We start from the raw sequence: 26,950 nt of genomic DNA on the forward strand, positions 1-26,950 counted from the left end.
GGCCGGAGGGTTCTTCCTCATTTCCATTGATGGCCTCTGTCTTTGGGTCACTCTATAGTTCTGTGGGTCTGCTTGTCTCTCTAAGTCCAGCCAGTTCCCTTCAGTATCCAGGCCTCCTTCCATGATTCTTTGATTCCAGAGTGACCTTGTCTCCATGTTGGTGTCTAGTGGTCTTACTTTCTATGTCCTATTTCTGTTTCTAGGAGCCACTTTCTGTCCAATGTTGTCACCGTCTGTCTTCCCTATCTCTCTGGTCATTCCTGGACTACTTTGTCTGTCATTGTGTTCATGGACTGTCCACTCTGTGTCTAGCCCTCCGGCCACCCTTCATTTTATCCACCACTTCTTCCCACTGGACCCACTTTCTGGACATCTCTCCCCATTTTCAGCCTTTGATGGCCCTTCCATTTATATACAACCACTCCCATGGCTCTTCTTGGGAGAAAAACTCCAGTTCTGATTAACCTCAGAATCCTTTGGGCTAGAAGTTGTCACACCCTGGGGTCCAGGGTAAGCCTCCTCTCAGCCCTAACATCCCCATCTACTCCTCTCCCTCCCCATCCCTGGGAAGGAGCAGACAGATCTCCAGGTCCCCCCCACAGCTGACAGGTTCCAGGCAGAGGAATATGGGGAGGGTGGCACAGACCCTCCTGAAGGGCCCTACGATTACACCTATGGCTATGGGGATGATTATCGTGAGGAGACAGAGCTTGGCCCTGCCCTCTCTGCGGAGACAGCCCACTCAGGAGCCGTAAGTGAAAGGAGCTTCTCTTTCATTCTTGACCACCAGTGGGAGCTACAAGAATTGCTTCTTGTTGGTTTTGATCCTTGGCTGTTGGCTGTGAGCAACTTCCCATCCTTGTGACTTGTCATTTTCTGTTCACATATGATATATATGTTGCTTGAAAAGATTACTACCTGCCTTCCCTTGCCAAATGTCTTACCTTGTGACTCTTGTGGATACTTTTGCTCAGGGCAATTGGGAATTTAAATAAAAATGATGTAGCCACTTCCTGTCTTTCTTGATCACTTCCTGTCTAACTGAAACTGGATTTCATAAAGCTTTTGGTCAATAAACTACTACCTTGTGTCCATTTTCAGTGTTTCTCTATCATTTCTTCTTGGTGAAACAATTTTTTTGTTCATGTTTCTACTGAATGATCTAACTTCCTATGTCACCTTTTTGTTAACCTACAGGCCACTTATTATCTGTCCCTTCCTGCCTTCTCCAGCTGTGGCATCCATCTTGGTAACTGTGTCAGGTTGGACTGCAAGGGATTTATTATTTCTGTTCTGGCTCTAGTTTTTCATGCTATCTTGTGACAATTCCCTTTGACAATAAGCCACTTCCTGTATGTCTCAGGTCATCTAAATCATAAAGTTTCCATTGTGGGCCTCAATATTTCTCATGGCTACTTCCTGTGTGTTCCTAGCCTTGATGTTTGTGTTTTCTGGAGGAATTACCCTTCACTGTCATGATTCCCTTTGCAGGAGTCACACTCTACCTGTTTTGTGCCCTTCTTTTCTCTCTGGGTCAGGGTAGCCATGTTGTTGTTGAAGGTTCACTTCCTGGATCCTCTTTCTTTGGCTGCTTCCTGTCTGTTCAGCCACTTCCTGTTTGTCCAGTTTGTTTTCTAGCCATGTTGGCCATATTTAATTTTCCTCGGCTCTGGCATCATTCTTGCTTCCACATGTTTGTCATTTTGTTCTGTGTCCCTTAGTTGTTCTCATATCTTCCAGTATTCCCTGTCAGTGGGACTGCTTCCTGTCTACTCTATCTTCTGCCTGCCTTGCAGTTCTGGCTGCCTCCTCTGCTGTGCTGCTGCATCCCATACCTCCCCTCTCTTGCCTCCCTTGAGCTTCTGCTGCCTTTCTTTTATGCTGCTCTCTGGGTATTTGGGGTTGATATGGGATTTCAGAGGGTTTTGAAACTGATCATTGCTATTTGATCAGAATGAAGGTGGAGAGGGACATTCTGAAGATCTTTGTTGGGGGGAGTTGGGGTGGTGGTGAATATCTCCCATTCTCCCTGTTCTTATTTTGTTTCTGGCCCTAGAGTGGAGAACGGTTATCTGAGTGGAGGTGTGCAAAGTAGGGAACTGGTGGGCTTGGAATGTACTTGAGGGCCAGAGGAAGGGCAATGCATTCAGTGGGAACTGCTCTCCAATTTTTTTTTTTGAGGCAGTGTCTCACTGTGTCACTCAGGTTGGAGTGCAGTGGCAGAATCTTGGCTTACTGCAACCTCTGCTTCCTGGGTTCAAGCAATCCTCCTGCCTCAGTCTCCCGAGTAGCTGGGATTACAGACATGTGCCACCACACCTGGCTATTTTTTGTATTTTTAGTAGAGAGGGGGTTTCACGTGTTGGCCAGGCTGGTCTCAAACTACTGACCTCAAATGATCTGCCTGTTTTCGCCTCCCAAAGTTCTAGGATTACAGGCATGCGTCACTGTGCCCAGCCTCCAAATTTACTTGGAGTATGGATGCTTAACCTTTGGGGCATATTTAAACTTGTGAACCCTTTGACATCCTAAATAAAATTCTGTGCGTAATAGCATATACTTTTTCATTTCTGGAGAAAGACTCAGAGCTTTCTTCAGATTCTTTTTTTTTGAGATGGAGTTTTGCTCTTGTTGCCTAGGCTGGAGTACAATGGCATGATCTCGGCTCACTTCAACCTCCACCTCCTGGATTCAAATGATTCTCCTGCCTCAGCTTCCCAAGTAGCTGGGATTACAGGCATGTGCCACCACGCCTGGCTAATTCTGTATTTTTATTAGAGATGGGGTTTCACCATGTTGGTCAGGCTGGTCTCAAACTCCTGACCTCAGGTGATCTGCCTGCCTCCACCTCCCAAAGTACTGGGATTATGGGCGTGAGCCACCTCACCCAGCCTAGCTTTTATCAGGTTCTCATATGGGTCCATGCCCTCCTCTTACCCCAAATAAAAATCTACCCACAATCTTAGAGAGATTCTTTTATGATGTATCGGGGTAAATGTGTGGAAGTTTTCTTAAGGTTCTAGGGATTCCTGGGGTCAGAGGGAGTTTGGGGGATGGGATAGGGTCCTCTAGAAGAGGGTTTGGGAAGGTGGGTGGTTTAAAATCCCTGGAAGGGGCTGGGTGTGGTGGCTCATGCCTGTAATTCCACATTTTGGGAGGCCAAGGCAGGCGGATCACCTGAGATCAGGCGTTTGAGACCAGCCTGGCTAACATGGTGAAACCCCATATCTAATAAAAATACAAAAATTAGCCGGGCATGGTGGTGCATATCTGCAATCCCAGTGTAATCCCAGCTACTTGGGAGGCTGAGGCAGGAGAATCACTTGAACCTGGAAGGTGGAGGTTATAGTGAGCTGAGATCGCACCACTGTACTTCAGCCTGGGTGACAGAGTGAGACTTCTTCTCAAAAAAAAGAAAAAAACCCGAAAAACCAAACAACAACAACAACAAAAAACACTAGAAAGGTCTGGGGACCTTCCTGAAAGAGGCTGTCAGGGAGATGGAGAGGTTGTGTTTGCTGAGGTGGGGCTGGGAACTGTTTGGGGGGCAGGGAACCCTGAGGTCTCCTTGGCAGGCTTGAAAGGTGTATGAAGAGGGAGTTTTAGGGGAGGGCTGTGGGGCTTTCAGGTAGGGCTGAAGTGGTCTCGAGAGAATCTAAGAATCAAGGTTGGAGTTGAGAAGGGGGCAGGCCTGGTGTCCTGGCTGCTCACGGGCCCCACTGGGGGTTACATGTGTGTCTCCCTCAGGCTGCCCATGGACCCCGAGGGCTGAAGGGAGAGAAGGGAGAGCCTGCGGTGTTGGAACCTGTAAGTTATGCTGGTCACAGGGCTGAGGTGGTGGAAAGAGGAGAAGCGAGTGGGGTTTGGTGTGCTGGTCCTGTCGCCTCTGACTTTTAACTTTTGACTCCACAGGGTATGCTTGTGGAGGGGCCTCCTGGCCCAGAAGGCCCTGCGGTGAGTCTAGCAGTGACCTGGTGACCATGCTTTTCTCACAAAGCCCTGCTATGTGCTCATCTGAGCCTTCCCCACATATGCCCAGGCCTCCTCCTCAGAACTCTGGAGCATCTCTCCAATCAACGCTTCCCAGATTCCCAGATCTCTTCTGCACAGACCACTCCTTAGCCACAGGCTGAGTGCCCACACCTGTCTGAATGCCCACACCTGACCCCTACTGTTTTGTTCCTTAGGGATTGATTGGTCCCCCTGGCATCCAGGGGAACCCAGGCCCAGTTGGAGACCCTGGAGAGAGGGTAAGGGGGTGTCCTCTATGTGAGGGGGGAGCTTTGGGGGAGCTAGTGGTATCCAAGTGGGGGCTGCCATGCCCAGTAATTTCTTGTTAGGTGGCTTGTTAATGAATGAGGGAATGGTTGTGCTTCCCAGCAACCAGAAAGGAGGGCAAACTCTGGTTGGGGAGGGTACTAATCTGGTTTCTCACCCTCAGGTTTCCCCATGGGGGTGGGAGACTCAGGGAAGAGCTAGGGGAGTCTACACTTATTCTGTTGAAGAGGATATTTCAAAATCATGCTAAGATCTTGATGTCCCCTTATCTGTCACCCCATCTTTTGCATTCTCTTCCCACTCCAGGGCCCTCCTGGCCGAGCAGGGCTCCCTGGATCAGATGGGGCTCCTGGTCCTCCTGGCACATCTCTCATGCTCCCAGTGAGTTGTCTCTTGGGTTTTGGAACCTGCTGATGGGGAAGACAAGGAATTGTGTAGTGTTATCAAGAACCAGATGGGCAGGAAAGCTATGGAGGAGTCTCTAAAGATCATTATTCCAAAGGGATTTGTCTTTGGGGTCGGGGAGTTGGGTCCTCGTTAGATGACCTAGAGCAAAACACCAGTCTTCTAGGACTGGGCGGAACAGCCTATATTTCAGGGACTCTAGAACCAAAAGAGAGTCTTTCTGGAGGCAGAGGCTGGACAGTGGAGGAGGAGGGCAGGAGTTGAGTTTCTGGAATCCTCTAAGTGGTTATCTGGAAGCCATGGGAAATGCTGGATGGGCCGAACCTGGGGCAAGTGGCAGAAATGCTGGTGGAAACCTCTGCCTGGGAGGGTCCCATGGCTTTCTTGGAAGAGAATCTGGATCTTCTCTCCTTGCCCTCAGTTCCGATTTGGCAGTGGTGGGGGTGACAAGGGCCCTGTGGTGGCGGCCCAGGAGGCTCAGGCCCAGGCGATCCTGCAGCAGGCGAGGGTGAGTGGGGCTGCTTCCCTGGAAAGGGAAGGCTCTAGGGGCACTGGAAGGTTTGGTTGGAGTGAATGTGGGGCAGGGGAGGCCTGGGTTGGTTTGGGCTTGACAGGGAGGTTGGGGAGAATCCTGGGTAGTGGATGAGAATCAGGAGAGGAAGGGTGAATTTGGAGGGTGCTGGGGCTGGGGGTTCCCACTGCCTCTCCCTCAGCTCTGCTGTCACCCTGCTTCCCTAGCTGGCGCTCCGTGGACCCCCTGGCCCCATGGGATACACAGGACGCCCTGGGCCCTTGGTGAGTGAGCAGGGTGCTTGGCTGGAGGATGCTTTATTTGTGGGTGTGGTGTGGATAGTTCTGGGGAAGCGCTTTTTTTGGGGAACACTCAGAGGCCACTGTTGGGTGTGTCCTTCATTACGACCGTCCTCTCTTCTCTCTCCCAGGGCCAACCTGGGAGCCCTGGCCTGAAAGGAGAGTCTGGAGACTTAGGACCTCAGGTGACCACCCTCCTCCACTGCACCCCAATATCTGCTCCCCAGCTAAGTCTCCCTCACTCCCCTCCCATGCCTCCTAACCCTACTCCATCTCTCCTCTTGCCAGGGCCCCAGAGGACCTCAGGGACTCACAGGCCCTCCTGGCAAAGCTGGACGAAGGGTGAGTGCCCCAGGGGTGGATGGGTGTTGTGGGGAGACAGGGCCTGCAATGTGGGGAACTGTGCCCCTACTTGCTCTGACACTTCCCTTGTTCTCCCAGGGCCGGGCAGGTGCTGATGGAGCCCGGGGGATGCCTGGAGAACCTGGAGTGAAGGTAACAGACTTGGGCCCCTCCCTGAAGCCTGTAGCCTTCAGCTCACCCTGGGCTCAGTTGTTTCTTGGGGATGGCCTAGTTCTCCAGGCTCCCCCAGGATCAGTGCCCCAACTCAGGTGCAATAGGGAGGGGTGGGCTTGGACAGGGCCGTGTCCTCACTCTGGCTGCCCCTCCTCCTCATAGGGTGACCGAGGTTTTGATGGACTCCCAGGGCTCCCTGGAGAAAAGGGCCATAGGGTGAGTACATTAGTGGGTGTGTGTTGTAATTGGGGATAAATCTTCTGTGGGAGTGAGGATAGGTAGGGAAGGGAGGTTGGAGGCTTGGCAGGAGCTCGGTGAATGTAATGGGTCGGCTAAGTGCAGAAGTGCAGTGTCTGCCTGTGTTGGGGGCTCTGAGGCCCCTCTTATGAGTTACCCCATTTTGCAGGGTGATACTGGTGCCCAGGGCCTTCCTGGTCCCCCTGGTGAGGATGGAGAGAGGGTAAGTGTAGTGGTAAGTGTAGGGGCTGGGTGCAGGGGAGGTCTAGAAGGCACGGTGGCTTCACCATGTCCTCCTCCTCCAGGGAGATGATGGGGAGATTGGGCCTCGAGGGCTGCCTGGAGAGTCGGTGAGTGTCCAAGGGCTGGTGCTGGGGGAGGGGGCTCTGGGGAAGCCAGGAGGGGGACATGGGCACTAAAGGGACACAGTTTTATCCATTCATGCTGTCTCCTCCCCTCACCCTGAATGCAGGGACCTCGAGGTCTCCTTGGCCCCAAAGGCCCACCTGGTATTCCTGGACCTCCTGTAAGTGACTCCCTGACTTCTGACCCTGAGGTGACCCCTTGATCTCTCCAACTCTCCACCTTTCTAGCTGCCTTCCTGCTCTCTCTCCTCTCTCGGCATGCTTCCCATTCCCCGTGAGCTCCCCCTGCTCTGGCCCCACCCTGCCCTGCCTCAGCCTTCACTCCCCATGCACAGGGAGGGCCATGTGGTGTGGTGCCCCGAGGGCCCTTGGGCATAGGAAATAAATCCTTGAGAAAAACAAAACGAATGCCCACAAGCCCACAGATCCACAGTCCCACACCCTGCAGGCCTGGGCCAGCTGTGTTTGCTTGCGTTCGGGATGGATTGGAGGTCTGACCGTCCCAACCTTGGGAATGGCTGGGCATCTGAAAACCACAGGTCCCTCTGGGCCACCTTCAGGCTGCTCACACCCGTCTTGTGTTTCAGGGCGTCCGAGGCATGGATGGTCCCCAGGGTCCCAAAGGGAGCTTGGTGAGTGATGGATGGGAGATCCCGCCCCCATTCTTATCCCCCGAGGTCCCTGCCAGCATCCTGTTGGCCACTATTTTGACCCCTTCCTGCTTCCTGCTCTTGCCCTCTTGGCTGTCACTGCTGGGACTCAGCTCCATGCTCTAAATTTGTTCTGTCACCATCTCCTTCTGACCTGTGCCTGGTCACTTGTTTCTAGGGACCCCAGGGAGAGCCAGGACCTCCTGGACAACAGGGCACCCCTGGGACCCAGGTGAGTGGCGCCCTTAATCCCTTCCCCAATTTTCATGGCTTCCCTTGGGCTTCCACAATGGGTCAGACGCTGGAAGGATACAGGAAATTAAGGGTCTCAGGCCCTTGTTGCTCATGCTCTGAATGGGGCGGCTGGCTGGAAGAGACCCTGGGAGGCCCCTGTGACTTCTCTTTCCCTGTATATAGGGTCTCCCTGGGCCCCAGGGTGCCATCGGCCCTCACGGAGAGAAGGTAAGTGACTAAGTGATTTGGAGGACAAGGGGTTTAGAGTGGGGATGTAGAGAGAACTCTAAATGTCTGCTGGGATTTTGTCTGTGTCCAGACATGACCCTCCTAGTGACCCTGAGCCTCTTTGTCTTCCTGCAGGGTCCTCAAGGGAAGCCAGGGCTCCCTGGCATGCCTGGCTCAGATGGACCCCCGGTGAGTGGGCCCCCACTTTCGAATCCAGTTCCCTTGGCCTTCTGCCTCAGTGCATGACCTCAAAGCTTCTTCAATGACCCTTGCACTGAAAGGTCACTGGTGGTGCTTGTCCATGGACAGTTGGCTTCACTAGGTCACAGGAAACTTGGGTTGGAAGAAGTGTAGGGAGGGGTGCAGAGAGGGTGACAGGGGCCACTGGTCACATTTTCTATCCCTTACTCCCAGGGTCACCCGGGGAAGGAAGGTCCCCCTGGAACCAAAGGAAACCAGGTGAGATCTTTCATGTCTTTAACCCCTGAGGGAATCTCTACCCAGACTCTAGAGCCACAAAGTCCTTGGTATTTCCTTCTCTCATTATTCATACAGCTCTGCCACATTCTCAATTCCTGTGCCCTGTAACGCTACCCAGACAGCAATGTTGTTACTTCCATTTCCCCCACCCCTGGAGGTCCCCACAGTGACACTCTGAGGCCCCTTTATAAATGCCTCTCTTTTTTCTTCCAGGGTCCCTCTGGACCTCAGGGTCCTCTAGGATACCCAGGACCGCGAGGGGTCAAGGTAACTGACCACCAGGCTGGGAGACAAAGGGCTGTGGTCAGGGGAGCCATATGGGGTCTTAGGAGTTTGGTCCTTCCAACCCACCTCCATCCCCTGATCACTCTACTTCTATCCCCTGTCTAATTCTAGGGTGTGGACGGAATTCGGGGTCTGAAGGGTCATAAGGGTGAGAAGGTGAGCACCATGCCCCCAGCTTCCCAGCAAGTCAGTCCTGCCATCTCCTCTCTTCACTGCCTTCCCTCCAGCCTGCCCCGCACTGCCCTCCAGCTCCTGAGCCCCTGCTTCTACCTATGTTCTCGGAATCCCCATTAGAACCCCAGCCCTCTGTCATCTGTGGTGTCCTCTCACCTCTGTCTTTCTCAGGGCGAGGATGGCTTTCCAGGGTTCAAAGGTGACATAGGCGTGAAAGGTGACAGGGTGAGTAGAGATTCCACACTGGCCCCAATTCCGTGTCCTCCTGAGCCTCCACTCTGGAGATCCCAAGCAACAGTTTATTCTCCTGAGTCTCCAGACTCTGCAGTTCCAGTGCTGTGTTCTCTTGGGAGCCTGACCCCTACAGGATGATAACCCCATGGTCGGTGTCACGCCTGCCCTCCCATCACTACACTATCCCTCCCTGCCGGCTCCCCGTCCTGCAGTGGCTCCTGAGACCCCTCCAGCCCTCCTCAGCCTCGCTGATGCCCGTTTCTCCTCTGGGCCCAGACCCTACCTCCAGTCCCCGACACTCACCTCTCCTTCCCTCTCGCACAGGGCGAGGTTGGAGTCCCTGGTTCCAGGGGAGAGGATGGTCCTGAGGGGCCAAAGGGACGCACTGGACCGACTGGAGACCCTGGGCCCCCGGGGCTTATGGGCGAGAAGGTGATGGGATGAGGGTTTTGTGCCTAGGTCCTCTGGAGGTGTGGGCACTGAGGTCAGGATGGGCATGGGGAGTGCCCGCAGCTGAAGTCAGCCAGTCAGTTGAAGATGGCCATGCATTAGTTATACTTCTCTCTGTGTAAATGGCATCTCCCAGCTGCTGATGGGCAGAGGGGATATATAAGAAGTCAGGGAAAAGTCCCTGTCATGAAGAGTTGGATGGAGACGAGGCTTAGAGAGTAGCTGTTGCTTCAAGGCAGAGTGAACATGCGTTCGGACTCCAAGCAACAGGAGTTGTGAGATGAGAGAGTCTAATAGCAGTGAGGTCTGTGGTCTCCTGAGCTGACTCTCCCCAGCGCTTGCCCTATGCCAGGTGCTGTGCTGATGCGTCCTATCTATCCTATGAGGTAGGCATGTGACAGTACTGTTTGGCTGAGGTTTTACAGAGGCACAGGGATGCTTGTTAATCACATGGCCAGTGAAGGGCAGAGCCAGGGGTTATGCCCAGGCAGTCTGGCTTTAGAGTCTCTGCTCCTAAGCCCTGCTCTGCAGCTGCCGGGGCAGGATGAGCCCTGGAGCCTCTGGGGAAGGGGGCATGCACAGGAGTCAGGGTGTGGTGGGCAAAGGGCCTGCAGGGGGACTGGTCTTGGTGGAGCAGGAGTGGGTGCTGGGGTAGATCCCACCTCCCTCGTGGGGTAGATGGAGCTGAGGTTGACAGGCGGGAAGCAGCTAGATCACAGTGACCCTGAAGGACCTGACACCTCTGCAGGCGCAGGGGAGGTGGAATCCCAGCACTAGAACTGGGGAAAATCCACTCGTGAGAAGGAGAGATTACAAAAGTCAGGCAGCTGTGGGGCAGACAATTAGGGGCTAGAGGCTGGGGTGTGTGGGGTGCGTTGCTGGCTGGGGGCTGGCCATTATATGTGAGGGCTGAGGTCTCCAGGGGTGGAGCAGCATCTGGGTCTCCTCTCACTCCTAACTGCTCCCTGTCCCTCCACAGGGCAAGCTGGGTGTTCCTGGTCTGCCTGGCTATCCTGGACGTCAGGGACCCAAGGTGATGCTATGCCCCATACGTGCCCCTCTTCCTCTCCCTTCCCTGATCCCTGATTCCAGGAAGCACAGATGCAGGGCAGTGGGGGACCCCAGAGGGAATTTAGCTGACCCCCATTTTATAGACGATGAAAGAGGCCCAGAGAGCAGCAGGGGTTTGTCCAAGGCCACTTAGTTCTTGGCAGAGCTCAGGTCTCTCTCGCCACTGCCTTTGTGGCCTCTCCTGACCCCCTTTGCCCCTTCCTGAACCCTACCTTTCATAACTTCTCAATTTCCCCCTTCTCTATTCTCACCAGGGGTCCCTAGGATTTCCTGGCTTTCCTGGTACCAGTGGAGAGAAGGGAGCCCGGGTAAGCTGGGGGATGAGAGGGGATGAGAAGGGAAGGGCTGGAGAGGTGTAGAGGGGGTCTGTGGGGAGTCTCACGCTGGGTAATGTTCTCTCTGCTTCATTCCCACCAGGGCCTGTCGGGGAAATCAGGGCCTCGGGGAGAACGGGGCCCCACGGTGAGTGCTGGGGAGAGAAACAGGTGGCTCAAGGTCCAGAGGGAGGCATTTGGGTTTCTCTGACAACTCCTCTCCCCTCTGTAGGGTCCACGGGGTCAGCGGGGACCCCGAGGTGCCACTGGGAAGTCTGGAGCTAAGGTGAGTGGTCTCTACAGGGCTCCATCTGCCCCCTGCCCACTCAGCCCCAGCTCACTGTCAACACCCTGACCTCAGGGACAGCTGGAAAGCAGCTCTCCCCACTCCCTGACTCTGTTTCCCCCCACAGGGAACATCTGGTGGTGATGGCCCCCATGGGCCCCCTGGAGAGAGGGTGAGTGTGGATCAGGAGTCCCCTTCCCCTGAACTCCCCAGGAAGCCTGGGTGAGCCAGCTCCCTCCTCACCTCAGGGAGGAAGCTGAGTTCCCCCACTCAGCCCGTGGCCCCATTCTCCTGACTTCCACCACCTCTGTCTCTAGGGCCTCCCTGGACCTCAGGGTCCCAATGGGTTTCCTGGACCCAAAGGACCCCCGGTAAGTTGACCCTGAGCTCTGACCCACCTCGCTTCTCTGAGTCCTTCTTCCCTGCCCTTTCCAACCGAGAGTTCACCTGACACCTGAACCCCTTCCAGGGTCCCCCTGGGAAGGACGGACTGCCGGGACACCCAGGCCAGAGAGGAGAAGTGGTGAGTGATGCTCCTGGCTACCCATTCTTGGGGGGCTCCCTCAGACCCTTTAACCCCAGAGCTGTCTGGAAAGTCCACAGGGACGTTCTCCTGGCAGAGTGGAGCCTGCCCTGGTGCTGCTCAGACCCAGGGCCCAGGGCTTGGTGTGATCCTGCCTGGGATCCCTCCTCCTGGGAATCTGCCCCATAGCGCCCACACCTGCTTTCACTGCATTCTCCTCTCTTCCTCGCCTAGGGTTTCCAAGGGAAGACCGGCCCCCCTGGTCCTCCAGGAGTGGTGGGACCTCAGGTACGTTTGTCCCTAGGAGGAAGTGGACCCCAGACCCTAGCATTAGTCTGTCTGGCCCTCTTCTCTCGGTCACACATCCCTGCCCCTGGTCTGCCTGACCCAGACTCCTGGGGCTGGGGTCAATGGTGGGAGCTGGGATTTCAGGCAGGGATCCTGAACTTCAGTCTGTTTTGGGGTGCATTCTCATCGTCTTGTCCCCCAGGAGAGGCAGTTCCCCTACAGAGACACAAGGTGGTGTAGTTACTCCACATGGGGCAGGAAAAAACCCAGCAGTGGCCCAGGAATGCCGGGGGAATTTCCCGGGAGCTTTGGGGCAGGGATAAAGGGGTTCTGGAGGAGTGTTTTAGGGTGGCCAGGTTGGGCTCTTTTGGCAGACAGTGGGTTGAAGGGCCTGAGACCGGGAACTCTCTCTGCCTTTGTCTAGGGAGCAGCAGGAGAAACCGGCCCTATGGGGGAGAGAGGTCACCCAGGCCCCCCAGGGCCCCCTGGAGAGCAGGGACTACCTGGGACAGCTGGAAAAGAAGGAACAAAGGTCAGTGAGGGGCCAGGCAGAGGGGAAGTTGGGGAACTGGGGATTGGGGTGCTGAAAGGAACAGGTAATTGGCGATTTGAGGGGGACTCGAGAGCTCTCTGTTTAATCTGGGAGCATGGCTGTGGTTCATCACCTCTCCTTTCCTTTTAGGGTGACCCTGGTCCCCCTGGGGCCCCAGGGAAGGATGGTCCTGCTGGTCTGAGGGGATTCCCAGGAGAGAGAGGCCTCCCAGGCACTGCTGTGAGTGTGACTCCCAGACCCCTGCCTGTCACAAGCACCAAGCGTCCTGAGTCCCCTCCCTGACCTTGTCCCGGACCCCCTCCATGTCACTCCCCACTTGCATCTTTTGGAACCTGTCTTCCCTCCCCAGCCCTCACCCTTCTCTTTCCATGAAGTCTCATCTTCCCCAAATGTTTGGTTCATAGGGTGGACCTGGTTTGAAGGGGAATGAAGGTCCATCTGGCCCCCCTGGCCCTGCAGTGAGTCTGGGGTTCCGAGGGGGGTGGTAGAAAGGACCCAGGAAAGGGGTGGGTGAGGAAGGGTAGGAGTGGCATTCCGATACCACCAGGGGCTGTGGGGCTGGGCAGAGGCTGTCCAGGGACAGCCAGAATGCGTCTGATTTTGGGATCTTCTGGGAATTTTGGTCTGAGGTTCTCTGCTATGGGCGAGCTGGGGTCTCCTTCCTGGGGGTCTGACTCATCTGTTCTCTCAGGGCTCCCCTGGGGAACGAGGTGCAGCAGGATCAGGGGGACCCATTGGTCCGCCAGGGCGCCCAGGCCCGCAGGGTCCCCCTGGAGCCGCAGGAGAGAAAGGCGTCCCGGTGAGTGTGGGGGTCTGGGGGAGGGGCTCTGGGGAGGGGTCTGTGAGCCTAGGGTTGATGGGCTATGACAAGTTTCCTGTGGGGTGTTTGAGGGTGAGGGTCACCTCCAGGCCATGACTCCTCCTTCCTGCCCCACAGGGTGAAAAGGGCCCCATTTGTCTGCCTGGCCGTGATAGCGTGCAGAGTCGTTTGTGACTTCCCGGTCCTGCTGGGCCTCCAGGTGTGGCTGGAGAGGATGGAGACAAGGTGAGAGACCCCACAGACCCCCACAATCTTCTCTCCAGATGAGATGGCTGACCTGGGCATGACCCCTGGCCCCTGTCATGTCATCCTTCCCACTCTACCTATCACCTTTCTCTAATATCTTGTCTGTCTTCTCCTCCCAGGGTGAGGTGGGGGACCCTGGACAGAAGGGCACCAAAGGGAACAAGGGCGAACATGTAAGTGTCCATGACCTTGACTTCTGATCTCCTGGCCTTTAACCTCGTTCCCACCTGATCTTTCTCCCTGTTTTGGTGTCTCTGACTCTCTTCTCTCACCCAGGGCCCTCCTGGACCCCCTGGACCCATTGGTCCTGTGGGGCAGCCTGGAGCAGCGGTGAGTCACCCCTCCACCCCCACCAAAGGCCCGGCAGCCTCTGGTCCTTGCTCAGCTCCCCTCTGCCCTTGGGGCTGGGAGCGGGAGCATGGGCTCTGGGCATGGCACCCAGCTCTGTGTGGTATTTGTGGATAGAGAACACCTGACCCATGACCCATCCCTGTGTCCTTGTCTCTGCTTTCCCTCCACCCTGCAGGGAGCAGATGGGGAGCCTGGAGCTCGGGGACCCCAGGGACACTTTGGAGCCAAAGGTGATGAAGGAACAAGAGGATTCAATGGCCCCCCAGGACCCATTGGCCTACAGGTGTGTTGGGGGATAGGGACAGGGGCTGAGAGGTGGGGTCAGGATGGGGTGATGTTTGCCCCAGACCTGCCAGCAGCCTGCTGATGAGGACTTGTGGGCATGTGGGTCTGAGGGGAGGGGACTGTGGGGCCTATCTGCCTAGGGTTGCGCTTTGAGTGGGGTGGTCACCTGTGCCCATGTTTTGTATACCTGCACAGGGTTTGCCGGGCCCCTCTGGGGAGAAGGGAGAAACAGGAGATGTGGGTCCTATGGTGAGTGTGACCCCTACTGACCCTAGCCCCCATACTAGTCACCCCTCTCCCTGGCCAGCCCTCACCCCACACCCCACTGCCGACTCCCTGGCCTGGCTTCTCGTCCTCCTCTCTCCACCACTTATGCTCAGCCGTCTCACTTCCCTTCCCCATCTGTGGTGTATCTCTTTCCCCCCAGGGACCACCTGGCCCCCCAGGACCTCGAGGTCCAGCTGGACCCAATGGCGCTGATGTGAGTCATCTCAGCCCCTGTCCCTTCAGATCAATGTGTCTGGTCCTCTGCCTCCCTTTCCCAGACCATAAACTCTAGTATCGTCTCAGGGGCCAAGAGAAGCCCTTACTCCCGGGAGGCCTCCACTGCCTCACTGCTGTGACCTTGGGCTGCTCATCTGGGACTTTGCCCCTGAAATGGCACCTCCTTCCTAAGCAATGACACCTATTTCTGTTCCTCTTCCAGGGCCCACAAGGTCCCCCGGGAGGTGTTGGGAACCTGGGTCCCCCTGGAGAGAAGGTAACTGGGAAGGGGGTAAACGGAGCAGTCATGGAAGTGGGGGATGAGAGTTGGATTTCTGCCAATTTTGGTTGGAGAGACAAAAAAGAATGAGATGTGGGGAATATCAGAATTTTTTGGCCAGGGAAGGAGAGGAGGTTTTTGACTCTAATCTCTTTGCAGGGGGAACCAGGAGAGTCAGGATCTCCAGGGATCCAGGGCGAGCCAGGTGTCAAGGTGAGTGACGGCTCCAAGGCCCTACTCCCCAATCCCCCTCACCCGCCTCAACCCTGACTCCACTTTTCCTGTGACCTCCTTGAGCTGGAACTCCTCTGCAGCAAGAGTCTCTGCTCCCTGCCATCCTCTGTGAGGCCTGATCCCTGGTCTGAGTGAGCCCTTCTTCCCCTTCCTCGAAGGGAAGGGGACCAGGGGACTCCCCTTATAGGCTTGACTTTCTGTGTGTGTCCCATTGTCACTGAGGGGAGTAGGGGATGGCTGAAGGTGTCTCGGAAGCAGAGGCTGCAGCCCTGATCTTCAAGACCCCCTGGGCCATCTGTGTCCTCCGCTTGTTCTGCAGGGTCCACGTGGGGAACGTGGAGAAAAAGGAGAGTCGGGGCAGCCCGGAGAGCCAGGACCACCAGGGCCTAAAGGCCCCACAGGCGATGATGGCCCCAAAGGGAACCCTGTGAGTTTGGGGCAGTTGGGATGGAGTCCTCTCAGGCCCTGTGAACAACAGACCTGGGAATATGGGTGTGTGTGAGGGAGGATCTTGGAGTGTGGGGAGCCCAGGATTCAGGGGGATGCTCTGGAAATGGGGCATCTGGAGGGAAGCATGGGGTCTAGGATCCAGAGAGAAAGTGAGAGATGCCCTGCAGTTAATACCCTGAGGCTTTATACAACACGGAGGGCACGTGGTGGGGAGAGGGGTGCAGACACCTCTTCCTGGGGGGTACCGGTGGACACTGCCTCTAGAAGGCAGTGGCATGTGCCTGTGGGCATCTGTGCTGGGTGTGCTGGCAGCTGTGACCCTGACTCTTATTCTCCCTCTGGATCAGGGTCCCGTTGGTTTTCCTGGTGACCCTGGCCCCCCTGGAGAAGGTGGCCCTCGGGTGAGTCTTACTCAGAGAGGGGAAGGGGCAAAAAGGGTGGGGCCTCCAAGGTGGGGGCCTCTGTGTGGCTGCTGGGCTTGGGTATTGGGAAGCTGGGGTTATGGCAGGGCAGGCAAGGGGATGGGGGATTGACAGTTTTGGGGGTGATGCCAGCCAGGTTGGGGGCCCATCTCTGACCTTACTTCACCTCTGCAGGGCCAGGATGGTGCTAAGGGTGACCGAGGCGAGGATGGTGAGCCAGGACAGCCTGTGAGTCACTGGTGACCCCACAACCCCCCTGAGCCCAAGCCTCATCCCCTTTACCCCTCTTCTGTGCCCCACTCCTGAGGGGCTGAGGGGTCCCTTGGCTGGAGGATAAACACTCAGCTACCCCAATTCCTCTCTCCCTAGGGATCCCCTGGTCCCACTGGGGAGAATGGACCCCCAGGGCCACTTGGAAAGCGGGTAAGTGAGGTGGACCCCTGAGACCTCGGGAGGCAGTCCCTGGGCTGTGTGGATGGAGGCTGGGCGATGGCAGGTGGGACGTGTGGGGAGGTGCCTGGTGCCTGCAGTGCCCTCGGTGGGTGTATGGGCAGGAGCTGGTGGGTTTAAGGGTGTGCAGTTTCTCATTGCCCTGGGCAGAGTGTGTGTGCAGGAGCTGGTGGGTTGATGGATGTGTGGTGTCTTGGGCATGTTCGTTCCTGGGTTCTGGTGTGTATGTTCTCACCAGGAGGAGTGGTGGTTACTAACAAAGCAGAATGGAAACTGGAGGAGGGGCTGGCTGGCTTTTCTGTGGGCCAGGGGTGAACCTTTTTAGTTGCTGGGACAGGAGACGGGCCACCAGGTAGGGTGTGGGCAAGTGGCTCTTCACAAATGTACAGACTACCCAGTATCTTCACAGCTGTCACAGCTGCATCTGTTCTGCACATCTGTGAATCAGCCCTGTGTGTGTCCCTGTGTACGCACGTGTGTGTGTGTGCGTGTGTATGTGTGTGTCTAGGACAGGAAGGGGAGAGGGTTGAGCCTGGCTGCCCATGGCCTCACGTGCTCTTCCTTCCCGCTCCATCTGCAGGGTCCTGCCGGCTCACCTGGTCCCGAGGGGCGACAAGGGGGGAAGGGAGCCAAGGTGAGGGAAAGGCCGCCGTGGTGCTGGAGCATCCCCTCCGCCTCCCACCCCTCAGATGCCTCGGTCCCCGGATGCCTACCCCCTGTCCACCTCTCCCATGTTGGGCCCTTTTGGGGAGAGGCGTTCCCTATACTCGTTCCTGCGCTAGGGGCTCCTAGAGTTTGGCCCTTCCTCCCTGCCTCACACTTTCCACCTGGGACCCTCTGCCCCCTGCCCACACCCCACTCCTCTGCCCTTCAGGACATATTCCTTGTGTGTGTTTCAGGGAGATCCTGGTGCTGTAGGTGCCCCGGGGAAGACAGGCCCGGTGGGTCCTGCAGGCCCAGCAGGGAAACCTGGCCCTGATGGTCTGAGGGGGCTCCCAGGCTCAGTGGTAAGTCACCGAAGGGAAGGGCTGGGCTGGGGTGGGGGTGAGGAGCCATGGGAGGGGGGCAGTGTGGGGATGCTCCTCCTGACCCCTGTGGTCCCCTCGAATCTTCAGGGTCAGCAAGGCCGACCTGGAGCTACAGGCCAGGCTGGGCCCCCAGGTCCTGTGGTGAGTGACTGGGATAGGGCTGGGTGAGGGGTGAGGGCGCTGCCCTGGGACAGAGCTGAAGCCCTGGAGGAAGTGGAGACTGTTGGGGAGAACTCGGTCCCACCTCTCCCTTGAGAGAGTGATTTCCCATCTCTCCACAGGGACCCCCAGGGCTGCCTGGTCTCCGGGGCGATGCTGGAGCCAAGGGAGAGAAGGTGAGTGACAGACACGTGGCCAGGTGTCTCTCCCATCACCCTCGACCCTGAAACCTGTGGGACCCGAGTGCCCACTGCTCTGCTTCAGGCCTCCAGCAGCCAGTCCCAGGGGGTCCCTGCTCAGTGAGGGCCACTCACGGGCGCTGTGCCCGGCTCCCACTCCGTGTCTTCTTGGCCCTTCTCCCCATCCACATGACTCCTCTTTGCATTCTCTTGACCGCCTGCACCCTTCTCTAGGGCCACCCAGGTCTCATTGGACTGATTGGGCCCCCGGGTGAGCAGGGAGAGAAGGGAGATCGGGGACTTCCTGGGCCTCAGGGCTCCCCTGGGCAGAAGGGCGAGACGGTGAGTAGAGGGCACGGTCCTGGAAGTTGTGGGGGCTGAGAGTATGGTGGAGAGGGGTGGAGTTGGAGTTGGAACTCAGCTGTGGGTGAGCAAGCAGATGCTCAGGAGGGTGTGGGAGGAGGACCCGGTTGAACCAGACCCTACCCTTCCTAGGGTATCCCAGGAGCATCCGGCCCCATTGGTCCTGGAGGCCCCCCTGGCCTCCCAGTGAGTACTGCCTCTGTTCCTCCACCAAATCCCCTAAACCCCTCTACTGCCTGCCCATGGCCTCCCAATGACTTCCACGGAACCACTAGCCTAACAAGCATAGTCCTCAGGGTCCCCCATTTGTCCTGTCACCCCCAGTCCCTCCTCCCCATACTTCCAGGGCTGTGAATGTCCTGGTATTCCCACAGGGCTGCTCCTCCTGTAGTAACCCAAGGCTCCTGTGAACTTGGGACCTTGCCTCCCCGCTCCTCTGAGTCCTGACCTTCCCCTGCAGTGACTGTCTCTTTCTTGTTCCTCATTTCACAGGGACCTGCTGGCCCCAAAGGAGCCAAAGGAGCCTCAGTGAGTGACCCCCTTCAGCTCTGACCTTTGCCCCGCCCCCCTCTGGACTTGATGATGTCTCTCCAGGGCAAATAGACTCCCCGCAAGGAGCCCATTAATCCCAGCCAGGAGGCTGATTTGATCCTTCTGTGACCTTGATCCATGCTTGACCTCTTGACCCCTCCATGACCTCATTTATTCCTTGTCAGGGCCCAGCCGGACCCAAGGGAGAAAAGGGTGTCCAGGGCCATTCAGGACATCTGATGAGCTAGGAGTCAGGGCTCCCAGGACACCCGGTGAGTGAGGAATCGGGGCCGCTCCCAGAGCCATCCCCCTCTGCTCCATTGCTGCCATACTTCACCCTCACACTAACCTCGTCTCTTGCCCTTTCCATCTGTCCCTGCACCCAGGGTCCCCCGGGCGAGGTGATCCAGCCACTGCCCATCCAGATGCCCAAGAAGACTCGGCGCTCGGTGGATGGAAGCCGCCTGATGCAGGAAGATGAGGCCATACCGACCGGGGGAGCCCCCGGCAGTCCTGGGGGGCTGGAGGAGATCTTTGGCTCACTCGACTCCCTGCGGGAGGAGATCGAGCAGATGAGGCGGCCGACGGGGACCCAGGACAGCCCTGCTCGCACCTGCCAGGACCTAAAGCTGTGCCACCCAGAGCTGCCTGATGGTCAGTGCCAGCCTCGGGGTGCACAAACGTCTCCCCAACAGCGTGGGTACTGAACAAGCAGAATGGATGCTGGGGGAGTCCTGGAGAAGGTGTTGGATTGAGGGTGAGGGCTGAGGGGCTGGGAACTGCAGCTATTTACCAACCAGATCAGAAGTATCCCAATACTTTAGCAACTGATCTGGGTCCGTATGTACCAGTTGGTTATCAGCCCAGTGTCTGCAACAGCAGATAAATATACATATGTGCACACACCTGTTTGCACCTGAACAGGTGAATCTATGTGATCGCCTGCAACCACATGTTGTCCTAGAATGAGGCTGTCCATACTCAGACCTCCTCCAGTCAGAGGGTCTGGGGTTACTGTTGGGGGCAGAGGTGTCACGTGATGAAAGTGGGCTGCAGCGGTAGGATGGGCTATATTCTAGGGTTCTGGGAGGGAGGAGGACCAGGAGACTAAAAGCATGATGGGGAGGGCTGGGAGGGAAGAGGGAATGTGGAGGCAAAGAGCATCTTGGAGCCTGGACCTGGGTGGCCCTGACCTCCCCTCTCCCTCACCCAACAGGAGAGTACTGGGTCGACCCCAACCAGGGCTGTGCTCGGGATGCCTTCCGAGTTTTCTGCAACTTCACAGCAGGGGGTGAGACCTGTGTGACACCCAGGGATGATGTCACACAGGTGAGAGCTGGCCCCTGGCTGCCCCTCCCCTGCTCCATAGTGCATCCCCTCAGGGCCTAGTGGTTTCTGGGTGTTGGTGACAGTCCTCTGGCTATTGCCCCCATGGAGCCTGTCACCCCTTCTCCGCTTCTTAGCTCTTTCTTCGTTTCCTTCTCACTGGTCCTCTGATGTTCACTTTGCCTTTCATGTATCCCCGGTCTCCTGGCTCCCCCTCAGCCCCTCATTTCTTTCCCAGCCCTTGCCTTCCAGCCATTCCCTGCTTATGACTCTGCCTCAGCTGTCCTGGTGCTGTAGATGCTCCTGAGGCCCGTCTCTGTGTCCCCCTGACACCAGCCCTCTCTCTCCTTCCAGTTCTCTTACGTGGACTCAGAGGGTTCCCCAGTGGGTGTGGTCCAGCTCACCTTCCTGCGGCTGCTCAGCGTCTCAGCCCACCAGGACGTCTCCTACCCCTGCTCTGGAGCAGCCCTTGACGGTCCCCTGAGACTCCGCGGGGCCAATGAGGATGAGCTGAGCCCGGAGACCAGCCCCTATGTCAAAGAATTCAGAGATGGCTGCCAGGTGGGAATAGGAAGAGCTGGGTGGGGGACTGATCTCAGACTCAGGCTGGAGGAAGGAGGTGGGAAGACCCCTTGGGCAGGGCGCCCAGGGAGAGCAGGGAGGAGTCCATCCTGCTGGATTGTCAGGGATGCCTTAGGGAGCCCAAAAGCCAGTGAGGAGGGTGGAAAACATGGAAGCCATCAGGTGAGGTTCACTTGGGTACACATACCAGCGTCACACAAGGTAATGCAGACATGTACACAGACTGGCAGGCACATGGCTGCCCAGGAGAGGCACACGGTTGGGGAGAAGCAAGCACACACTCATGGGCACACAGACACTCCCAATCTGTACATCCTGAGTCACCCTGATGGGGCCAAGGTACTCAGAGGAGAGGTGAGCCTGGGCCCCTACCCAGCTCACCCTTTCTTCCCTGTCTCCCCCTGAAGACACAGCAAGGCCGGACGGTGCTGGAGGTGCGAACGCCTGTGCTGGAGCAGCTGCCGGTGCTGGATGCCTCCTTCTCAGACCTGGGAACCCCACCGAGGCGGGGAGGGGTGCTGCTGGGGCCTGTCTGCTTCATGGGATAGGACCTTCTCTGTCTGATCCTGTCCATTGGAACCAGGCCCACCTGGAATCCCACAACATCAGCTCTGTGCCACCTCCCGAGAGGGCTCCTCACCATCTAGGGAGCCTTGGGCCAGGGCACAGAGAGCCCTCAGTCAGGGGCAGGCCAGGGGAGGGGTGAAGTGGTTGCCCGGACACCCCACGGGAGGAGTGGCATCTGGGGCTCTTGGCCCTCCCACCTGGAGCCTGTGACCTGTTAGAGAGCTGAGACCCTTATTTAAAACTCACCTCCCAATCGCCTCAAACAAATGGAAGAGAAGAGAAAGGACACGGTGTATTTTGTATTTAAAAGTAATTATATTAATTATTTAAAGCGTGGAAAGCAAAATAACAAAAAAGAGAAATGCCCACAAAAATCAGCAGATGTTGGAGATAGGGCTCTCGGGGGTGGGCTCCGGCACCCACATCCTTGTGTCAGGACTTTCCTCAGTGACTGTGTGTGGGGGGTTTCAGGTCTGAACCCTCCCTCCCTCCCACCTCACCTGTCACACCCACTGTGAAAGTTGGAATATGTGGTCTCCCTGGCCTCAGGGCTCTGACTCTGCCAGGGTGGGGCTCTCTAACCCGCAGGTGTTGGCTGCCTGGCCCAGGTGCACACTGTCTCTTCCACTCGGTCTGGGTCTGGCAGGCACTGCCTGCTACTTGAGGGCCAGGTTGCTCCCCCAGGGAAGAAACGGAATAGTGTGGGGTGTGTGCAGGGCTGCATCCAGCAGATGGCTGGAATATTAAAATTCTTCTATATTGGCTGGTAAATTGCCATGGCCCTGAGCCACTGAGTATGTTCATTGCCACCCCTGTCCCTCCCCTGGGCACCCCTCCCCTTCCCTGATCCTGAAATTAAAGGGTTAATGTGTGGCATATGGAAGGGACTCCCAGGACCCTGTGCTCAGCGTCCATGCTGACTGATGGTTAAATAATGTGATTGTTTCCTCCCAGGTGTCTGTGTCACTGCTCGCGTTGTTATTTCAGTCTCCCCCAACACCCATCTGACGTTCCCTCTTCCCAGCTAAGTGGTTACCAGAATCGTATGGCTTAATCCAGATACCCTGCAAGCCCTGCCCGGCTGGGGTGTCAGGGCCCAGAGTTTACAAAGCCTGGGTGACTAGCATAAAATTACAAACGACGCCCCAGGGACACCAGGTAGGGGTTTAGGGTCCCTGTGGCCCCAGGTTCTGACACAGGTGTGCAATTGCTTCTGGGTGTGGGCGGCCCGTGCTCCAGAAGGAGCCTTACATAGCCCAGTCTAATCTCTGTAAATGGGGAGGCTGAGGCCCTCTTCCAAGAAGACATTTACTGCATCTGTACCTCTGGTCACCTTATGCCTCCCCATCAGGCTTGTGGTGTGCTATCATGAAGACCAGGGCTGTGGTCAGGCCCTCTACACTCGCGTGTAGTCACGTGCACACTCCTTGAGTCTTTGTGTTGGGTGGAGACGCACAGTCCCTGCCTGTGTCCCCCCACTCTTGACTGATCCCCACTTCCGTAGCCTCCCTCTCCTGGGCACTCAGAAGCTCTGCACCCTCCGGGTTAGGTGTCCAAGAAGGCCTCTCTTCCAAGGCTGGCCGCGCAGTCGGGACCCCCTAGCTGGCGCCCATGGGGCTTCACATTCCCAAGCAGCATTGCCTGGCTCCTGCCCGTCAGGGCGCTGCATTAAAACGTGTTCCAGGGCCTCATCCCACCTGGGACGCCTCTTCCTCGCGGGCGCCAGGCTCACGGGTGCGCACCTTTGCGTCCCGGTTTCGCATCGGCAGCCTCGGGGAGGGCCTGGTGGGGCTGCCCTTCACCCTGAGCCCGCGCCCCGGTAGGCTGCGCCCCCGCCCCTCCTCCTCGTACTTCTTCCTCCCAGCGTGTCCCCGACAGCATCGGCTTGGCCGTCCTGGTCCCAACTCATTCTGGATCGCAGGAAGCCCCACGTGGGCGTCTAGAGGGCCACCCTGGCCCGGGCGGGTGCGCGGAAAAACCTCTGGAGGATGGAAGCCGCTCCTTGGCGCTGGCGCCTCCGCTTCTGCCGCCTCCTAGAGCCCGCGCTAAGACCGCAGCCCTGCACCGGGTGAGCAAAATAATCCCGGTCCCTCAACGCCTCTCCCTCGTCACCCGCTGAGCCCCCACCAACTCCCCCTGACCCAGGAGGCCGAATGGAGGAAGAAGCCTCTGATCTCATCTGTCAGGGGTCCGGTGGTAGATAGGGCTTCTGGGATCACCCATGCCCTCCATCTCAATATCCAAGGCCCAGGGCCTTCAGACACCCCCTTCCCTCCCTCTCAGGGTCAGATCAAGAGAAGATCAGACCTAAATAGGTGCCCCCCATCTGTTTCGCCCGCACCCACTCCCAGCCAAGCCAGGCTGGAACTGAGATTTCTCTGGCGCTCTTTCTGCAGCTGGAGCCAAACCAACAGAGGTCGCCCCCCGAAAACCAAGAGGACTTTCCCAAAGGTCATGTTTGGTCAGATGCTCTGAGTTCCGAAGGCTTCTCTGCATGGAAACAATGCTATACAGTCACTCGAATAACATTTATATACGGCAGCTAAGTCCCCAGGCCAATCCACAAAAGCCTATTTAATTACACAGTGCTGCCAACCAACCCCATCTAACAATTTCATGAGGGAGTCTGTGCCAAGTTGCTGTTGAGGAGGCCAGGCCCACAGCCTTCTCTTGGCAGCTAACTTCTTCCTCCCCTCCAGAAAGCTAGGGCCAGGCTCTAAGGAAAGGTGGGAGGGGTTTAAGGGCAGGGCTGTAGAGGCGGGGTTTTGGGGTGGCGCTGGGTGTGAATAGGCCAAGTGCCCCGGCCTCTGGGCCTGTGGGTATTGGTAGTGTCACCATTGGCTGGTGGGCAATGGAGGCTTCTGGATGGGGTGGGAGGAGATAGGGAAGAGAAAGGCAGAGGTTTTAGGGAACTACTTCGCGTTTGATTAGGGCAGAACATAAACTTTTGTTGGAGCAGCCAAGTTCTGAAAAGTATTGCCTGCCTATGGAAGGAGTTTAACTTGAACTCAAAAAGTAAGAGAGAGTCATTGATGGTGTTTGAAAAGGCGAGCGATGTGATGGAACTGTGTGCTGCTTGGTGGCGGAGAAGAGGAGGGTTTGGGATGGGGCGCACAGGGAGATCATGTTTTTGTTTTTTGAGACAGAGCTCTGTCGCCCAGGCTCTGTCTTGAGTGCAGTGGCACAATCTCAGTTCACTGCAGCCTCTGCCTCCTGGGTTCAAGCAATTCTCCTGCCTCAGCCTCCCGAGTAGCTGGGACTACAGGTGTGCACCGCCACCCCCGGCTAATTTTTGTATTTTTAGTAGAGACAAGGTTTCCTCATGTTGGCCAGGATGGTCTTGATCTCTGGACCTTGTGATCTGCCCGCCTCAGCCTCCCGAGTGCTGGGATTACAGGCATGAGCCACTGCGTGGGAGATCTTGTATAGAGGGAGGGCTGTGGGGTGGGTCCTCTGGCCTGTCACACCCTTGGAGCTGCTTTTCAGCTTTGGGCTTATATTTTTAACATTTGTAACTTATAATCAAAAAATAACTTGTGAAATAAAATAAAAATAACTTACAGACCACTTACATCACTGTACCTGGGAGCACCACATATCCTAGAAGGCCATGGGCTACACAGAGCTGTTCTTGCCCTCTCTTGGCTATCTTGCATGCTGAGGTTTGTAGTTTTTTTTTTTTTTTTTTTTTTTTTTTTGAGACGGAATCTGGCTCTGTCGCCCAGGCTGAAGTGCAGTGGCTGGATCTCAGCTCACTGCAAGCTCCGCCTCCCGGGTTTATGCCATTCTCCTGCCTCAGCCTCCCGAGTAGCTGGGACTACAGGCGCCCGCTACTGTAGTCCTCGCCCGGGTAGTTTTTTGTATTTTTAGTAGAGATGGGGTTTCACCGTGTTAGCCAGGATGGTCTCGATCTCCTGACCTCGTGATCCGCCCGTCTCAGCCTCCCAAAGTGCTGGGATTACAGGCTTGAGCCACTGCGCCCGGCCGAGGTTTGTAGTTTTGAATGAACCAGGGCAGGTAGGGGTGGAGATGAGACAGAGGAAGGAATGAGTCAAAACAAGGCTCTCAGCCTGGGCAACAATGCAAGATCCCTTCTCTCTCTTTCTCTCTCTCTCTCTCTTTGAGACAGGGTCTCACTCTGTCAATCAGGCTGGAATGGAGTGGCAAGATCATGGTTCACTGCAGCCTTGACCTCCCTGGGTTCCAGCGATCCTCCCACCTCAGCCTCCTGAGTAGCTGGGTTTCCAGGCGTGTACCAGAAGTTTTTGTATTTTTTGTAGAGATGGGATTTTCCCCCTGTTTCCCAGGCTGGTCTTGAACTCCTGGGCTCAAGTGATCTGCCCATCTTGGCCTTCCAAAGTGCTGAGATTACAGGTATGAGCCACCACGCACGGCCCTTTTTCTCTACAAAAAATAATTTAAAAATTAGCTGGGCATGGTGGCATGTGCCTGTAGTTGCAGCTACTCAGGAGGCTCAGGCAGGAGGATCGCTTGAGCCTGGGAGTTTGAGGTTGCAGTGAGCTACGCTCCTGCCACTACACTCCAGCCTGGGTGACAGAGAGAGACCCCATCACAAACAAACAAACAAACGAACAAAGAAAACCAAGGCTCCAGCTGCCTCAGAAATAAGTTTCTGTGTAGTAAGTGGTGGCCACCTTGTTTTGTGGTTAACCCTTTTTGCTACAAGTTTGGTGTGGTCAGCAGGGGGCATCAGGGCCACACCGGAGCTTCCTTCTGTCAAGCTGTGCAGTTCACAGAGACTGTACATGTGTAGGCCATAGTTATGTTTCTCAACTCAAACCTGGAGTAAGCAGAAGTCACCTTGAGTGCTTACAATTGGCCTTCTGTTATCTTTTCTCTCATATTCAGGGTAGTTTCATGGGAACTGGCACTGACAGCAGACTGCCATGTCAGTAGGGAAGACCTGTCCTGCTAGTCCTTGAATAAAGATGAAGGATATCTACAGGGGCATCTCCTTTAGGGCTCTCCCTACATGGCCAGGATGGTAGAATGAACAAAGCTCTCAGCTTCCGTGAGAGCCAGCATATCACCCTGTCTGGCTTTCCCTCAACTGGCAGGAGCAGGTCAGTCTATTTTGTTTGCTTTGCTCTGGCCTCTTTATTTTTTGAGACAGGGTCTCACTCCCCTTGCCTAGGCTAGCATGCAGTGGTGCGATCATGGCTCACTATAGCCTCGACTTCTCATGCTCAGGTGATTCTTCCACCTCAGCCTCCTGAGTAGCTGGGACTACAGGCCAGTGCACCATGCCCAGCTAATTTTTTGTATTTTTAGTAGAGACAGGATTTCGCCATGTTGCCCAGGCTGGTCTCGAACTCCTGGGCTCAAGTAGTCTCCCTGCCTCGACCTAAAGTGTTGGGATTATCTGGCCTCTCTTTCTGTTAGAAACACCTTACTCTAGGTTGAAGGACTTTTGGTTCCCAAGACATGGATGGTTTTCCAAAGTACAACAGATAAAGGCCACATGGGCTGTACAGCAGCTCAGGTAAAGGTCATGTTCCAGGTCTTCGTCACTTCACCTATAATAGGCTTGGACTCCGGCAGAGTCTCGGGCCAAAGAATGTGGGTAACAGAGATATGTTCCTTGTTGTGTTCACATCTCCCCGGTGCCTGGGCTATATTGTTGGGTTAGGTAATGGGCCTGCTGTCCTCACGAAATAAGGCATACCGGTATTTCTAAAGCTGGGAGAGATTTCTTTTCTTTGTTTTTTGAGACAGAGTCTCGCTCTGTTGCCCAGGCTGGAGTGCAGTGGTGCGATCTCGGCTCACTGCAAGCTCCGCCTCCTGGGTTTACG

General features: G+C 56.2%; 1 protein-coding gene across 1 annotated transcript in view; it reads left to right on the top strand.

Moving 5' to 3' along the window:
- Positions 1 to 22,092, top strand: part of COL11A2 (collagen, type XI, alpha 2) — a 29,683-nt gene extending 7,591 nt beyond the window's left edge. Inside the window, 59 exon segments of the mRNA XM_011945505.1 lie at positions 572 to 751; positions 3,748 to 3,807; positions 3,913 to 3,954; positions 4,188 to 4,250; positions 4,585 to 4,659; positions 5,105 to 5,191; positions 5,422 to 5,478; positions 5,625 to 5,678; positions 5,782 to 5,835; positions 5,935 to 5,988; positions 6,172 to 6,225; positions 6,416 to 6,469; positions 6,552 to 6,596; positions 6,719 to 6,772; positions 7,199 to 7,243; positions 7,440 to 7,493; positions 7,679 to 7,723; positions 7,859 to 7,912; positions 8,138 to 8,182; positions 8,417 to 8,470; positions 8,600 to 8,644; positions 8,834 to 8,887; positions 9,221 to 9,328; positions 10,326 to 10,379; positions 10,672 to 10,725; positions 10,835 to 10,879; positions 10,964 to 11,017; positions 11,145 to 11,189; positions 11,335 to 11,388; positions 11,487 to 11,540; positions 11,775 to 11,828; positions 12,253 to 12,360; positions 12,511 to 12,600; positions 12,786 to 12,839; positions 13,073 to 13,180; positions 13,319 to 13,426; positions 13,567 to 13,620; positions 13,724 to 13,777; positions 13,974 to 14,081; positions 14,279 to 14,332; positions 14,511 to 14,564; positions 14,790 to 14,843; positions 15,006 to 15,059; positions 15,400 to 15,507; positions 15,878 to 15,931; positions 16,127 to 16,180; positions 16,322 to 16,375; positions 16,983 to 17,036; positions 17,302 to 17,409; positions 17,518 to 17,571; positions 17,712 to 17,765; positions 18,003 to 18,110; positions 18,264 to 18,317; positions 18,624 to 18,659; positions 18,848 to 18,934; positions 19,049 to 19,316; positions 19,879 to 19,991; positions 20,343 to 20,549; positions 20,978 to 22,092. Of these exon segments, the coding sequence (XP_011800895.1) occupies positions 572 to 751; positions 3,748 to 3,807; positions 3,913 to 3,954; positions 4,188 to 4,250; positions 4,585 to 4,659; positions 5,105 to 5,191; positions 5,422 to 5,478; positions 5,625 to 5,678; positions 5,782 to 5,835; positions 5,935 to 5,988; positions 6,172 to 6,225; positions 6,416 to 6,469; positions 6,552 to 6,596; positions 6,719 to 6,772; positions 7,199 to 7,243; positions 7,440 to 7,493; positions 7,679 to 7,723; positions 7,859 to 7,912; positions 8,138 to 8,182; positions 8,417 to 8,470; positions 8,600 to 8,644; positions 8,834 to 8,887; positions 9,221 to 9,328; positions 10,326 to 10,379; positions 10,672 to 10,725; positions 10,835 to 10,879; positions 10,964 to 11,017; positions 11,145 to 11,189; positions 11,335 to 11,388; positions 11,487 to 11,540; positions 11,775 to 11,828; positions 12,253 to 12,360; positions 12,511 to 12,600; positions 12,786 to 12,839; positions 13,073 to 13,180; positions 13,319 to 13,426; positions 13,567 to 13,620; positions 13,724 to 13,777; positions 13,974 to 14,081; positions 14,279 to 14,332; positions 14,511 to 14,564; positions 14,790 to 14,843; positions 15,006 to 15,059; positions 15,400 to 15,507; positions 15,878 to 15,931; positions 16,127 to 16,180; positions 16,322 to 16,375; positions 16,983 to 17,036; positions 17,302 to 17,409; positions 17,518 to 17,571; positions 17,712 to 17,765; positions 18,003 to 18,110; positions 18,264 to 18,317; positions 18,624 to 18,659; positions 18,848 to 18,934; positions 19,049 to 19,316; positions 19,879 to 19,991; positions 20,343 to 20,549; positions 20,978 to 21,118 (4,305 nt within the window). The 3' untranslated portion in view covers positions 21,119 to 22,092.
- Positions 22,093 to 26,950: the final 4,858 nt, after the last annotated feature.

The sequence above is a fragment of the Colobus angolensis genome, unplaced genomic scaffold (genome assembly GCF_000951035.1).
Source record: "Colobus angolensis palliatus isolate OR3802 unplaced genomic scaffold, Cang.pa_1.0 Scaffold24, whole genome shotgun sequence".
NCBI classification, from domain to species: domain Eukaryota; kingdom Metazoa; phylum Chordata; class Mammalia; order Primates; family Cercopithecidae; genus Colobus; species Colobus angolensis.